Here is a 14887-nt window from a genome sequence, read left to right as displayed (position 1 = left end):
TTGTTTTAGAAGTCAAATCTATGTTTCGAGGCCTTGAAAACCTCCTTTTGTCTCACCTTGGTTTGCGTACGCAGTCCGGGCTCATTTCCAAAAAGCTTTTATGTGAAATTTTAGAAAAATAATGAATTTGGTCTTTAAAATTAGTTAAAGTTGACTTTGGTCAACATTCTTAGTAAACGGACTCGGAGCCATGATCGGACGGTCCTGTAGGGTCAGTAGTAAAATATGGGACCTGGGCGTATATCCGGAATCTAATTCCGAGGTCCCAAGCATGAGAAATGAATTTTTAAAGAAAATTGTTTGCTGGAAAATATAAAGGCTTTTAGAAGTGAAATGATGCGTTTTCTTGATGGTATCGGGACTATATCTTAGTTCCATAGCCCGGTACAAGTTTAAAATAATAATTAAGTTGAATCTGTGAAATTTGGTAAAAATTGGAATTGGTTTGGTACAAATCGGACCTATAGTTAAGAAAATAGAAATTTTAATGTTCTTGGGTAATTTTATGAATTGGAGGTTTAATTCGTAGTTATGGATGTTATTTTGATGATTTGATCACACGAGCAAGTCCATATGATGCTTTTAGACTTGTGTGCATAATTCGTATGGAGCCTCGAGGGCTCGGGTGAGTTTTGGATAGGCTACAAAGTGAATTTGGACTTAGGAAAATTGTTGCAGGTTGCAGGTCTGGTGCTGGCCTCTGATTGTGCAATTGCAAGATCAGGGATCACAAATTGCGAAGTCTGATAGTTTGGAAATCGCGAGGGGCTGTTCACAATTGCGAAATAAGCCCTGGCCAGCCTTGCTTGCATTTGCGAGCATTTCTTCGCAAATGCAAAGCCCTCAGAAATCCCCGGATATTGCAAATGCGACAATTCCTTCGCAAATGCGAAGGTAACAGAAATTCTCAGGGTTTGCAATTGGTCGCAATTGCGACATCTGCACCTGATAAGTGGGATTTTTGACGGGATTTCATTCATTTTTCAAACTCATTCAAACCCTAAACTCTCTTGGGTGATTTTTCAAAGAAAGATTCTTCTCCAAATCATTAGTAAGTAATATCTAAATTGTTTTCTTCAACCCATAACATCTTTTTACATGATTTCATTTCAAAATCAAGGGTTTTTATAGGAAATTGGGTGTTTTTGGGTAGAAGTTTGGTTTTTCAAATTTTGGGGATTTGGACCTTAATTTGAGGTCCGATTTCAAAACTAATTACATAATTGAGTTTGTAAGTGAATGGGTTATCGGATTTTGGTTCGAACTTCGAGTTTTGATCAAGTGGGCTCGGGGTCGATTTTTGACTTTTGGGGAAAACATTTGAGAATTCTTATTCATGCATTAGAATTGGTTTATTTAGCATTTATTGATGTTATTGAATTAATTATGGCTAGGTACGAGTGAATTGGTGGTGGAATCGAGAGGTAAATCGGTGGTTGAGTGTTGAATTGCCCGTTGGCTCAAATTTCATGTGTGTGGCGTATAGGTGTGGTGAAGAGTACCTATGCGCCACCAAAATTACCATGTTTAGCTGTTTTCCTTCCCCATTTCCTATTATATCATTCCTTATGTTAATTGCTACCTGCTTAACTCTTCTATGCCTTAATTGCTATTTACCATAAATGTCTGCATGCCTAATTTCTTTATATTAAATGTTGTACTCGTACTTGGAGCGTCTAAAATGTAATTACTACGATGACATAGTAATTTTTTGAAGGAAAATAAATTGATAGAATATCCTAATATTTGGAAATTAGGACAATTATCAATAAATTATCTAGAATTTAGAAAACTGCACCAAATTGGTAGTATTTAACCAGTTGCAATAGAATGATAAAAATTTCTGTATTTTGTAAAAATGGGAATAATTATCAATAAATTGAGTTACAATTAAAAAATGTGCAAAATATTATATTTTATAATTTATTACAAGAAAGCCGGCAAAATTTATTTTTTTAAATACCGAGGGTCAAAATTGAGTATCAACAGCTGCCCTCATATGACTGGAGATGATGCCAGAGTCTTCGAGCAAGGAAATTGACATCATACTCACGAGAGAAGTGAGAGGATAGGGGGCTGGGAGATGAGAGTGACATGAGGGGCGTCGCCGTGTGGCTGATGATGAAATCCGACGGCGGCAACAGGCGGCCGGAAATCGCCAAGAGGATGGGAGCTGAAGTTAAGGGGTGAGTGGCTGGTCTCTCCATTTTTTGAGAATGAGAGATATAAAATTAGGGATTTTGGGGACCTTTTAAAAAATCTAATATCTCCCCACTTAAGTGTTGTGTGTGTATACATATTTTTGTAGGTGTGTATAGTATAGAAGACTTAGGGGTTAAGGTAAAACTTTTGTGGACTAAAATTAAAGTAAAATAAATGTGAAAATGAGAGAAAAAACATGTGGTCAAAATGTTTAGACAGTCATGTCACATCGCTTGTCCTGTCACGTCAATGTCATGTCGTGTAAATTGTCTTGTCACATCGGATATTGACGATGCATTAAATTTGATCGGACTCGATCCGTATTTTGAAATTAATTCTATTAGCTTCCATATAATTAATATATTGTTCTACGAATTTTTGAAGAATAATTATTTAATTAGAAAATCTTGTAGTATTTATGTAAAATATAATTACTACGATTACATAGAAATTTTTTGAAGGATAATAAAATGATAGAATATACTAATATTTTGAAATTGGGACAATTATCAATAAATTATTTGGAATTTAGAAAAAATGCACGAAAATGGTAGTATTTAACCACTTGCAGTAAAATGATAAAAATTTCTGTATTTTGTAAAAATGGGAATAATTATCAATAAATTGCATTACAATTAAAAAATATGCATAATATTATGTTTTATAATTTTTTACAAGAAAGCTGACAAAATTTATTTTTATAAATATGGAGAGTCAAAATTGAGTGTCAAAAGCTGCTCTTCTATGACCGGATATGATGCAAGAGTCTTCGAGCAAAAAATTAACACCATAATTACGAGAGAAATGAGAGGATAGGGGGCTAGGAGATGAGAATGACATGAGGGGCGTGGCCGCGTGGCCGGTGATGAAATCCGACGGTGGCAACAGGCGGCCGGAAATCGCCAAGAGGGTGGGAGCTGAAGGGGTGAGTGGCTGGTCTCTCCATTTTTTGAGAATGAGAGATATAAAATTAGGGATTTTGGGGACCTTCTAAAAAATCTAATATCTCACCCCTTAAGTGTTGTGTGTGTATAGATATTTTTGTAGGTGTGTATAGTATAGAAGACTTAGGGGTTAAGGTAAAGTTTTTGTGGACTATAATTAAAGTAAAATAAATGTAAAAATGAGAGAAAAAACATGTGGTCAAAATATTAAGACAGTCATGTCACATCGCTTGTCATGTCACGTCAATGTCATGTCGTATAAACTGTCTTGTCACATCGATTATTGACGGGGCATTAAATTTGATCTGACTCGATCCGTATTTTGAAATTAATTCTATTAACTTCCATATAATTAATATCTTGTTCTACAAATTTTTGAAGAATAATTATTTAATTAGAAAATCTTGTAGTATTTATTTAAAATGTAATTACTACACTAACATAGTAATTTTTTGAATGACAATAAATTGATAGAATATCCTAATATTTGGAAATTAGGACAATTATCAATTATTTGGAATTTAGAAAAGTGCACAAAAATGGTTATCCAGTTGCAATAAAATGATAAAAATTTCTGTATTTTGTAAAAAATGGGAATAATTATCAATAAATTACATTACAATTAAAAAAACGTGTAAAATATTATATATTATTATTTTTGACATGAAAGCGGCAATTGTTTTTTTTAAATATGGAGGGTCAAAATTGAGTTTCAACAGCTGTCCTTCTATGACCGGAGATGATACAGGAGTCTTCGGGCAAAGAAATTGACACCATGCTCACGAGAGAAGTGAGAGGATAGGGGGATGGTAGATGAGAGTAACATGAGGGGCGTCGCTGCGTGGCCGGTGATGAAATCTAATTGTAACGACCCGAACGGTCGTTTTTAGATCTAGCACGTCGTTCAGTGGTTTGAGGCCATGAGCAACTTCACTTCAGGTATTATGACTTGTACGCATGGCCGGAATTGAATTTGGGAAGTTTGGAGTTGATTTGGAAAGAAAATTCTCATTTTGGAAGCTTTAAGTTGAAAGAATTGACTAAGGTTTGATTTATGAGTAAACGATCTCAAAATCGGGATTTGAAGGTTCCAACATGTTCGTATGATGTCTTTAAACTTGGACATATGTCCGGATCGGGTTTTGGATGACTCGAGAGCGTTTCAGCGCCTATTGTGGAATTTAGCATTTTGGGAAGAATTTTATAAATATGGGTTGCAGTGCATTTCAGTGTTATTTATATCCATTTGGGATTTCAAGCATAGGAATAGCTTTGTATGATGATTCTGGTATTGGGAGCGCGTCCGAAAGTGGATTTGGAGGTCTGTAGATTATTTTGGAGTCATTTGGGTAAAGTTAGAAATTTAAAGGTTTTGAGAAGTTTGACCGGAGGTGGACTTTTTGATATCAGGGTCGGATTCCGATTCTGAAAGTTGGAGTAGGTTTGTATTGTCGAATATGACTTGTGTGCAAAATTTGAGGTCAATTGGACGTGATTTGATAGGTTTCGATATCGAATGTAGAAGTTTGAAATTTTAAAGTTCATTAAGCATGAATTGTGGTGCGATTCATGATTTCGATGTGATTTGAGGCCTTGGGGAGGTCCGTGATATGTTATGGGTGTAACGACTCGACTGGTCATTTTACTTTTTAGAACCATATTCCCCTAGACAAGACTTCCCGTACTTGCTTTTACTAATTTATGACTTGTGGGAATAGTTGGTTCGAGATTTGGAAGAGTTTGGGTTGAAATCGGAACACTTGGTTCCCCAAGGTTGGCTTAAAAGGCCAAGTTTGACTTCGGTCAACGTTTTGAGTAAACGACATTGGAATCCAAATTTGAAGATTCCAAAAGGTTCATATGATGATTTCGTACTTGGGCGTATGTCCGGATAGAGTTTTGGATGACCTGGGAGCGTTTTGGTGCCTAATAGTAAAAGTTGATTCCTTAAGGATTTTGAAGTTATTAAATATTTGGTTTGTAGCGGGTTTTTGTGTTATCGAGATCCAAATGGAGTTCTGAGACCAGGAATAGTTCCGTATTGCCATTTAAGACTTACACGCAAAATCTGGTGTCAATCCGAGTAGTATAAGTGTGTTTCATCGCATAGGAAGTAAATTGAAGAACTTGAAGTTCATAAGTTTGATTCAATTGGTTTTAGGGGGATTCTTAGATTTAACGTTGTTTCAGGCGTTTCGAGGGTTCGAGCGAGTCCGTTTTATGATTTCAAACTTGCCGGTATGTTCGGGCGGGGCCCAGGTGCCTCGAGCGTCAATCGGATTAGGCCTGAACGAAGTTGGAAAATTTAGAAATGAGATGAAGCTCCAGTCTTCTGTCATAACCGCACCAGCGGTTGGTCAGCCGCAGATGCGAGACCGCATAAGCGGTCGTGCTCTCGCAGAAGCAGCCAAGGCAGACCAAGCCTAAAGCCACAGAAGCTGCTTCTGTAGAAGCGGTTTTCTCCCCGCAGAAGCGGCCCAGGACCGCAGATGCGGTGGGCGTAGGTGCGGCCCAGAAGTGGACATTTTTCTGCAGGTGCGATGGACGCAGGTACTGCCCAGGACCGCAGATGCGGAAATCACTGAAGCAGTGACCTTCATTTATTGTTGGTGTTAGCCATTTTTGACTCATTTCCACTCATACGTTGGGCGATTTTGGGGCTCTTGAGAGAATATTTTCACCTAGCATCCTGAGGTAAGTTATTTCTACTAATTTTGAGTTTAATACTTGGGTCTTGGGTAGGTTAACACACAAAGATTAGTGAAAAATCATGGGATTAGAGTAAAACTAGGATTTTTATAAAAATAAGATTTAACCACGAAGTTTGTTATGGAATATAGTAGAAATCATATATTCTTGATCCTTTGGTTACAGAGAACAACTTTCTTCAAAAAATTTCGGAATCCGGGCACGTGGGCTCAGGGACGGATTTTAGGAAAATTGTGTTTAGGGTTGGGAAATTACTTTAAAAGTTAGAATGCAAACTTGTAAGCTTGTATTGACTAGTTCCTACCTCGTTTAATTAGTTTTGGATCTTCGGCTCCAAATTGAGGGTTTGAGAACGTTCTTGATATTAAAAGTACACTTTGGAACGAGGTGAGTCTCCTTTCTAACCTTGTAATAGGCAATTATTCCCATAGGTGAAATAATTTAATAATTTGCCACTAAATGAGGGGGCTACGTACGCACTAAGTAACGAGAGTCTGTGCGTAGCCACTATTATGTTTAAGTATAGGTAGTCTAGGACCCAAAAACATGCTTTATGTGATATTCTTGTAAATTTATGGTCAATTGGACTGCTTAAATCATGTTGAATGTGGTAAATAAAATTATGAAGAGGAATATCATTTTCTTGACCTTTTAAAGAGAAGTTGACATTTCTTTGAGTAATTGCTTCCCTAATATATTCTTGTCTGACTATTTGTTGTGTTTAATTATGTTTGACCGCGTCGCATGTATCATTCGCGAGCGGGGTAATAGATGCATCTATGGTTCATGCCGTTCGACCCTCCGGCAACGCATACTTTATTTTTATGTTGGATCGCGCTGTACGACCTCGGTACTATTTGCGCATGCTTCTTGCTCGGTATTTTTGTGTGAATTGGACTTTGTTAAATGCCCTGAAATGTAAATGGCTAATTTTGATATTATCTAGGAAATGACCTATCACTTCTTGCTATAAATTGTTATTTATTTCTGACATCTATGCTTAGCATAACACTTTCTTATATTATTTGATCCTAGTAAGTGTCAAGTCGACCTCTCATCTATACTTCTTCGAAATTAGACGGGATACTTACTGGGTACATATTGTTTATGTACTCATACTACGCTTCTGTACTTAATTGTACATAATCTGAGGCAGGTACATCTGGCTGCCAGTTTGGTGCGCATTCTTGATCGTAGTCCGAGATTCCACGGTGAGCTGATCCCTTCCTCTACTGTTCAACAACATAATGGAGTCTCTCTTTGCTTTTGGTTGTCTATTCTATTTCAGACAGTAGGATAGATTTATTCTTTTGTATATTCTACTAGATGACCATATACTTGTGACACCAGGTCTTGGCACATACATTGGTAGACTATTCTTTTGGGATTGTATAATTATTATTGTACGTTGCTAATTATCACTTGTTTTAAATTCAAATTAAGAAATTGCTGTAACTATTTTAGTAAAGAAAAACTAGAACTCACTAATATTTCCGCGTTGAGTTGACTGACAAAGGTGTTGGGCGCCATCACGACCTGTAGTGAAATTGGGTCGTGACAATGGGACTGGTTTGTGTGATTGGATGGGGCCCCGGGGTCCTCGGGTATGACTACACTCCTTGGGTCATGATTGGATGGATCCCAAAAGAGTTATGGTGGTTTAGACCACTACTTGAGGTTGGTATTTTCTGCGGTTATGAGAATTTAGTCACGGGTTGCAATGGTTCTCTTGAAATGAGTTATGTAAAAGGCTTCTATATGATGAAGTGTTTACCCTATTAGTGGTTTAGGAGTTATGATGAAATTCTTGTACTCTTGCGCATTGTCATGATTAAGTGTCATGAGTAGCGTGGGATTTGGAAGTTGAGAATCAAGGTTGCAATTCGGTGTTGACAAGGAGGTCATGGGCTTGGATGAGCAGGAAAAGAATTTAGGTGTTTAGAGTAAGCTAGTATTATCTTTAGTGTCACCTAAGATAAGTGTCATGAGTAAGAGGTTTTGTGTATTGACTTGCAGATCCTTGATTCGGTTTGCAGCATTTGTATGGCCAGTGGTATGGATGTGCAGTCTTGTTACCTGGTGTAGAAGGCCATGAGAACATATCTCATGGGAAGATTGTACAAGTGTGACGTTGTAGTCACTCGATTGATTGAAGTTTTAACTCAAGTATGAAGAATGTGATAATATCACTTATTTGAGGATTTATGCCTAGAGGGCGCTCAGTTCATTTGGTTATGAACTGTGGAAGTTTGTTCCGGTTATGATGGTTGTTCTTGTGTGTTATGGGAAAAGGGGGTTGTACACGGTGAAATAAGAGGATTTGATTTCTTGCTCTCATGTCATTTCGCAAGAATGCCTCGAGACCCCGAGGACAGGAAGCCACGACCAAGTTCCCAACCTCGGGTCTCATCAAGGCCTGACTCAGAGAAGACGAATATTGAAGCCATGATAGAGGGGGAAGCTCCCAAGGCACATGACTCAGTGTGACAGGGCTGGCCTATCCAGAGCCTATGCTGATGCATCTGTCACACCCCTTTTCTACCCCTCAAAATAACAATAATATGTGTATGGGCCAAAGAGTTTTTCCAATTAAAGTGACAAAATTTGAATAGGGATTATTTTATTGTTCATAGTCGCCACTTAGAATTGATTTTTTCGGTTTTCCAAGTCACCATTTATTTGGATCCCTAGTCAAAGGAAGGTTTGACTCTATTTTAATCGGTCCGCGAAAAAAAAGTTCGGGTAAGGAATTCTGTTGACCGGGGAGAAGGTATAAGGCATTCCCCGAGTCCCGTGGTTCTAGCACGGTCGCTTTATTGACTTAATCTTGGCTTGAATTAATTTTGGACAAACTGTGATTTATATTATTTTCATGTTTACCTATTCTCTTTTATCTCTTGATTATTAGAAAAAATTAAAGAATAATTTTGAATAATAAGATGTCATAACCACACTACGCAAGCGAATGCGTGATCGACGAAATTTATTATTTATTCATAACGGCGCTACGCAAGCGAATCCGTAGTCATGACAGACGATTGTTAGCATGTTATTTACTTTTGAAAAATTGTTGCAATTGTGTTGGAGGAAACATTAACCCTCTTTTTTCAGAAAATTTATTAAATGTCACTACCACGCTATGAAAGCGAATCCGTGATTATGACAAAAGATTTATAAATTAATTAAAACTATTGAATATGACATGAAATTGATGAATTAACTTATAAAAAGTTAAGCGTCACGCTACACAAGTGAGTCCATGAAGTTAAAGAGCACCTACTATTTGCCTAACGTTTAAATTAATTAAAGGGAAACTAGTTAATTAAAATAGTAGAAAAATCTGATATTATCATTATTTTTTCGAGCTTTATAGTTGGAAAAAATTATGCAAATAAATGTTGGACCAACTTTATCTATTTCAAAAGAAATGAGCCAACTTCTTGTTAAAAAAAATGGGCCAGCTTGTATGGAGCTTTTGGGCTGCTGGTATTTATTATTAAAATGTGCCAAGAAATGAATTTCAATTGCCCCAATGCTATATCGAAGAAAAGGGGTAATTTTGTTGTTTAAAGGTAAATGGGCCAACTTTTATCTTTGATTCAATAAGGCCCAAAGTTGATACAATCTTAGCTCTTTACGTAGTTTGAATTTATGACCATTAACTAAATAGTCACAATTGTATAAACGCCCACTTACAAAAATAGCCATATTTGCAAATTCGGCAAAATGGCCAGATTCACAAAGATATTATCATAGCATTCCTAGAAGCATATGTTGGCAGTGAAATTTCAGCAACTAAAATGAACTCATGCTATGTGTTATACACCTAAAGTCATTCATGGCATACTTAGCATTGTTACTCGGATATAATAGCTTGAAAACATGCTTAAAAAAATCCATAAACGACTTACATATCACATTCAAAAACTTACAACTCAATATTCAAGTATTATGAAGGACTATATTCACATTATCACATGCTTGATACATAACAATAACATACAAGCTCTTTTGTTGTCAAACTATTCATCACATCAAACACATTTAAATGGTGCAGCATGTTCAAGTTGTTCCCATTGCTGAAAATACGTACATTACGAGTCTTAAAGGATTACCTGGTAGCAAAAGAATAAACAGTAGTTCAGCAACTAATGTAGCATAAAACCAGTAGCAAATCCGTGTTAAAACAACCCGAAAACTTAGAGAGGGAACCCAGAAACGAACTCTAAAGAGGACTTATACTTTTTAAAAGTTTGCACTCTAAGATTCACTCCCAAAGCTCACCATTTCAGCTTACTTTTCATGTGTTCAACTGCTGAATTTTTTTTGTTTTTGTGACAAAGAAATTATAAAAAATGCCCCCTGGAAGTGTGATGGAGTCCTCCCTATATATCAAAACAACCAGCTATTTCAAAAAATTAAAAATCAATCTTTTTGACAGATGTTTCTACAAAATCTGATCTTAAATTCAAAAGGCCAGACTTTTTGGTTCAAATCTTGTCAAGTATTTCAAACAAATCTGTTCTCCACTATTCAAAGACAGACTTTTATTCAAACACTGTCCAAAGATCTACATTTTCTTACCAAACAATTTGACTTTTGAGTGTTGTACTCAAAGAGTCTTCAGCAGCAAATAAACAACCCAACAAGTACCATATACTCTTAAGTATTTTTCACTACCTCACTTTTATCAATACAAAACTATTTAACTACTTCAACAAGTGCAAAAACAGAAAATTTAACATTTCAAACTTCAAAAACTAATGCTAAAATAATTAATAATAAACAAAATATAATCTGAAAAATAAAAATAAAAATAAAAAATCAGCCATGAAAAAGAATAGGATTTTACCATTTTACAATTCAAGTGACCGAAAAAATGGTGGTATGCCAAAAGAGGGTGTTCAGGGAGGTCGCCGGAATTTGGCCGGATTTTGGTCGCCGGATTTTCAGGGTGAAATTGGCTTCAAAATCTAGGTCTTGAGGAGCTCTATCCATTGATGTAGATATTGTGGGGTGGTAGTGGTTGGAGCTTCAATAATTTGGGCAAAAAAATGACGGGAAAGTTTCCTAAATCTAAGATTCAAGGAGTTTGAGGGATTTTTTTAGGATTTGGTTTGGAGATATGGAAAGAGGAAGTTGTGGAGATTACGGGAAATAATATATTGCCTGTTCCTTTCTGCCTGTTGCATCGTGTTGCCCAAGAACGCATCCAAAGGAATTATCCATCACTGATAGATATAAAAACAAAGGCCTACCAGGTTCAGGTGGGACCAGTACAGGGGGTTTTGATATATAATCTTTGATCCTGTCAAAAGCCTTTTGGCAATCATCTGTCCATCTGACAGCGGCATGCTTTTTCAACAACTTAAAGATGGGCTCGCACGTGGTTGTGAGCTGAGCAATGAACCTACTGATGTAGTTCAACCTCCCGAGCAAACTCATGACCTCTTTTTTGTTCTTCGGGGGTGGCAAATCTCGAATGGACTTTATCTTAGATGGATCCAATTAGATACCTCTCCGGCTGACTCTAAAACCAAGGAGTTTCCTATATGGGACCCCAAATGCACACTTGGATGGATTAAGCTTAAGGTAATACCTACGAAGCCGTTTGAAGAACTTTTTCAAATCACACACGTGATCGGCTTGTGTCTTTGATTTTATGATGACATCGTCGACATATACTTCAATCTCTTTGTGCATCTTGTCGTGAATAATGGTGGTCATGGCCCTCATGTAAGTTGCCCCTACATTCTTTAAACCGAATGGCATGACCCTGTAACAATAAGTACCCCATGGCATGGTGAAAACGGTCTTTTCTGCATCATCCTCATCCATTAGAATTTGGTGGTACCCAGCATAGCAATCCACAAATGATTGGATCTCATGCTTTGTGCAATTATCTACAAGAATGTGGATGTTTGGCAAAGGAAAATTATCCTTTGGACTTGCTTTGTTCAGGTCCCTATAGTCGACACAAACTCTGGTTTTTCCATCCTTCTTTAGCACGGACACAACATTTGCCACCCAGATGGTGTATCAGACAGCTCTGACCACATTGGCGCTTAGTTGCTTCATTATTTCTTCTTTGATTTTGTCGCTCATGTCTGTTTTAAATTTTCATTGCTTTTGTTGGATTGGTAGAAAACCCGGATATGTAGGAAGCTTATGAACCACCAGATCAGCACTTAAACCCGGCATATCATCGTAAGACATAGCAAAAACATCTCTGTATTCACATAAAAGTTGAATCAAGATATCTCTGGTTTTTTGTTCAGTGTGAATGCTTATCTTCGTTTCTCTAACTTCTTCAGGACATCCGATATTAATCGTCTCAATTTCATTGAGGTTTGTCTTAGGCTTGTTTTCAAATTGTTCCAACTCTCTTTTTATTTCCTCAACAATCTCATCTTCCTCATATTCAACCTCTTGATGCGTTATTTCGATATTAGACAGCTTTTCAAGATCTGGGCATGAATTCCGCATGCATGTCATGTTATTAAAGCCGGCATTAACAAAACTAAAATGAAAATAAAATGACAGGAATTAGGAAAAGGAAAAGATAGGAAACTTAATAGGAAACTGAACTGCATTTTATTGAATTCGAAAGGATAGAAGGGTTAACATCAAAACAAAACAATCATCCTGAGATATTTGGATTACAACCCTGAAAGTAACCCAAAATACAAAAAAGAAGCTGCAAAAGCAGACTACCAAGACTCCTTCCTCGTGGGGAGAGGAGTTGCTTCCTAGTTGGTGAGCATGGTGTCTGGGTTAATTAGTTGCACATCGGCACGACTAGTGCCTTCACCAGCCTGGATCATATTCACTTCAGAAAACATCTCGCTGAGGCCATGGCAAATTTCATCAATGTTTGCATGCGCCGAGGAATTTTGACCCTCTCGGAGTCGTGGCTTGACAAAAGTGTAGAAAAATATGAGGGATAGGCTATTGCAAGACCCATCCACTCTTTTTGCGGTGTTAGGATTTGTTTTTGTCTGCTTGTGTTGGCCTGAAGCCTAAGCCAAAAGTACCTCGGTCGGCTAACGGAGAAATAGGCTCTGAAATTCTTTGCAATGATGCCCCCAAACCTTTTCCTGGCTCATAACCTTGTCTCATCATAATCGTAGCCACCATTACAGATATGGCGGAAAGACGAGGATGCAGAATGGGCTTTCCTTCCTCGACATGGTCCATAACAACCACTTTAAAAGCCTGATAAACAATGGACTCAGACCCTTATTGGCCTCAATACAGGGGATTAATGGGTCTTTATAAACGGAAGACTCGTCTTCTCCATGAACAATAATCTCTTGCCCGTCATGTTGGAATTTGAGCATTTGGTGCAAGGTGGATGGCACAGCTCAGGCTGTATGGATCCATGGCCTTCCTAGAAGAAAGTTATAAGAAGTGACCATGTACACTACTTGGAAAACAATCTCAAAGTCCACCGGCCCAATCGTCATGGTGAGGTTGATTTCCCCCATGGTATCTCTCGCTGAGCCATCGAAAGCCCGGATGCAAACATTGCTGGGTCGGATTCTGTCCATATTGATCTTCATGCTTTGCAAAGTATAGAGAGGGCATACATCTACACTTGAGCCTCCATCAACCATGAATCTCTTTACATAATGCCCCTCACATTTGACCATCAAGTTCAAAGCCCTATTGTGCCCGGCTCCTTCCTCGAGAAGTTCATCATCGATAAATGAGATTCTATTTACCTCAAAAAATATACTGGCCATCTTCTCTAACTGATTCACAGTGGTCTCCTCTGAGATATGTGCCTCGTTCAAGACCTTGATTAGTACACGGGCATGCTCTTTGGAATGTATGAGCAGAGATAGTAGAGAGATTTGGGCAGGAGTCTTTCTTAGCTGGTCAATGATTGAGTAATCCTGAGCTTTCATTTTCTTCAAAAACTCTTCTACCTCTGCTTTAGTGACTGGCTTCTTTATTGGCAATTGGCCTCCTCTGATTTGCTTGGCCTTCATCAACTCTTCTAAAGAATAACACCTCCCCGATCGAGTCAAACCTCCAGTTTCCCCCACTTCCTCTATGATTTCCTTGCCTTTGTAGGTCATCACAGTTTTGTTGTAGTTCCAAGGAACAGTTTTTGTGTTTGTCACATGGGGTTGCACAGCAGGTTTGATTATGATCGGCTCTGTTATGCCATTCGTACCGCCCCGATTCTGCCTTGTGACGGGGTGTCCTCCAAGGACATACAACCTTGGGCTTGGAACATTGGAGCGAACCTCTAACCTCGAGACCTTGGGCACAAATAAAGTTACCTCGAGACCTTGGGTGCCTTTCACAATCAACGACACATCTCCGCTTGGTCTTACTTCCAGACTTGTTCCTTCTTGAATTTCTCCCACTGTCATTTCTCTTTGGTCGACCGGCTTGTATTCCTGATCTCGGGCAATCATTCCTACGAAATGAACATCGTTGTGTTCCGACAATAGGTTGTTTGTCACATTAGGAGGGTCATCGCCATTTGTTACTGCAATTAATTTTTCAGAAATGAGTCTTTCTATGGCTCCTTTCAGAGTCCAACAGTCATCGGTGCTATACCCCGGGGAACCTGAATGATTTTCACATCTAACATTTACTTGAAATCCATGTGAATTCGGATGCATGTGGTGGGGAGCGATGGGTCCAATCACGCCCATTTGCTTCAACATCTGGAATAGACTAGAGTATGATTCAGCCAATGGAGTGAATTTTTCTGCCGGCCTCTATTCCCGACCATAATCCTGCCTGGGACGAGCATTGTAGGGTGCCCGAAAATTTTGTTGCTAAGATCGGGGGCCCCTTGTAGCTGGTGCCCGTACCTGCTGATTGGGAGGCCGAGCATATGATTGAGCATTGAACATTGTATACTGTGGTGGGCCCACAGAGTATTGAGGAATTGGCGGGGGATAGTAATATTGAGGGTAGCTGGATCGCCCCTACTGAACTTGCACATAAGGGCATGATGCCCCTCTTTGAACTTCCCTAGATCCCGAGGTCATCATATAACCTTCATCTCT

The 14887-nt window shown here is 38.3% G+C and overlaps 1 protein-coding gene across 1 annotated transcript; it reads right to left on the bottom strand.

Annotated features, from left to right (window-relative positions):
• Positions 1–13219: 13219 nt before the first annotated feature.
• Positions 13220–14527, bottom strand: LOC138887314 (uncharacterized). The gene has a single exon (XM_070169046.1). The coding sequence runs from the start codon at positions 14525–14527 to the stop codon at positions 13220–13222; it is 1308 nt and encodes a 435-aa protein (XP_070025147.1).
• Positions 14528–14887: the final 360 nt, after the last annotated feature.

The sequence above is a fragment of the Nicotiana sylvestris genome, chromosome 3 (genome assembly GCF_000393655.2).
Source record: "Nicotiana sylvestris chromosome 3, ASM39365v2, whole genome shotgun sequence".
Lineage (NCBI taxonomy): Eukaryota > Viridiplantae > Streptophyta > Magnoliopsida > Solanales > Solanaceae > Nicotiana > Nicotiana sylvestris.
Note: the sequence above shows the minus strand (reverse complement) of the source record. Positions and strands in the feature narration are given on the sequence as shown.

Coding starts and splice junctions, on each gene's coding strand:
- LOC138887314 (XM_070169046.1), bottom strand. CDS start 14,527: ATGGGCGTGATTGGACCCATCGCTCCCCACCACATGCATCCGAATTCA.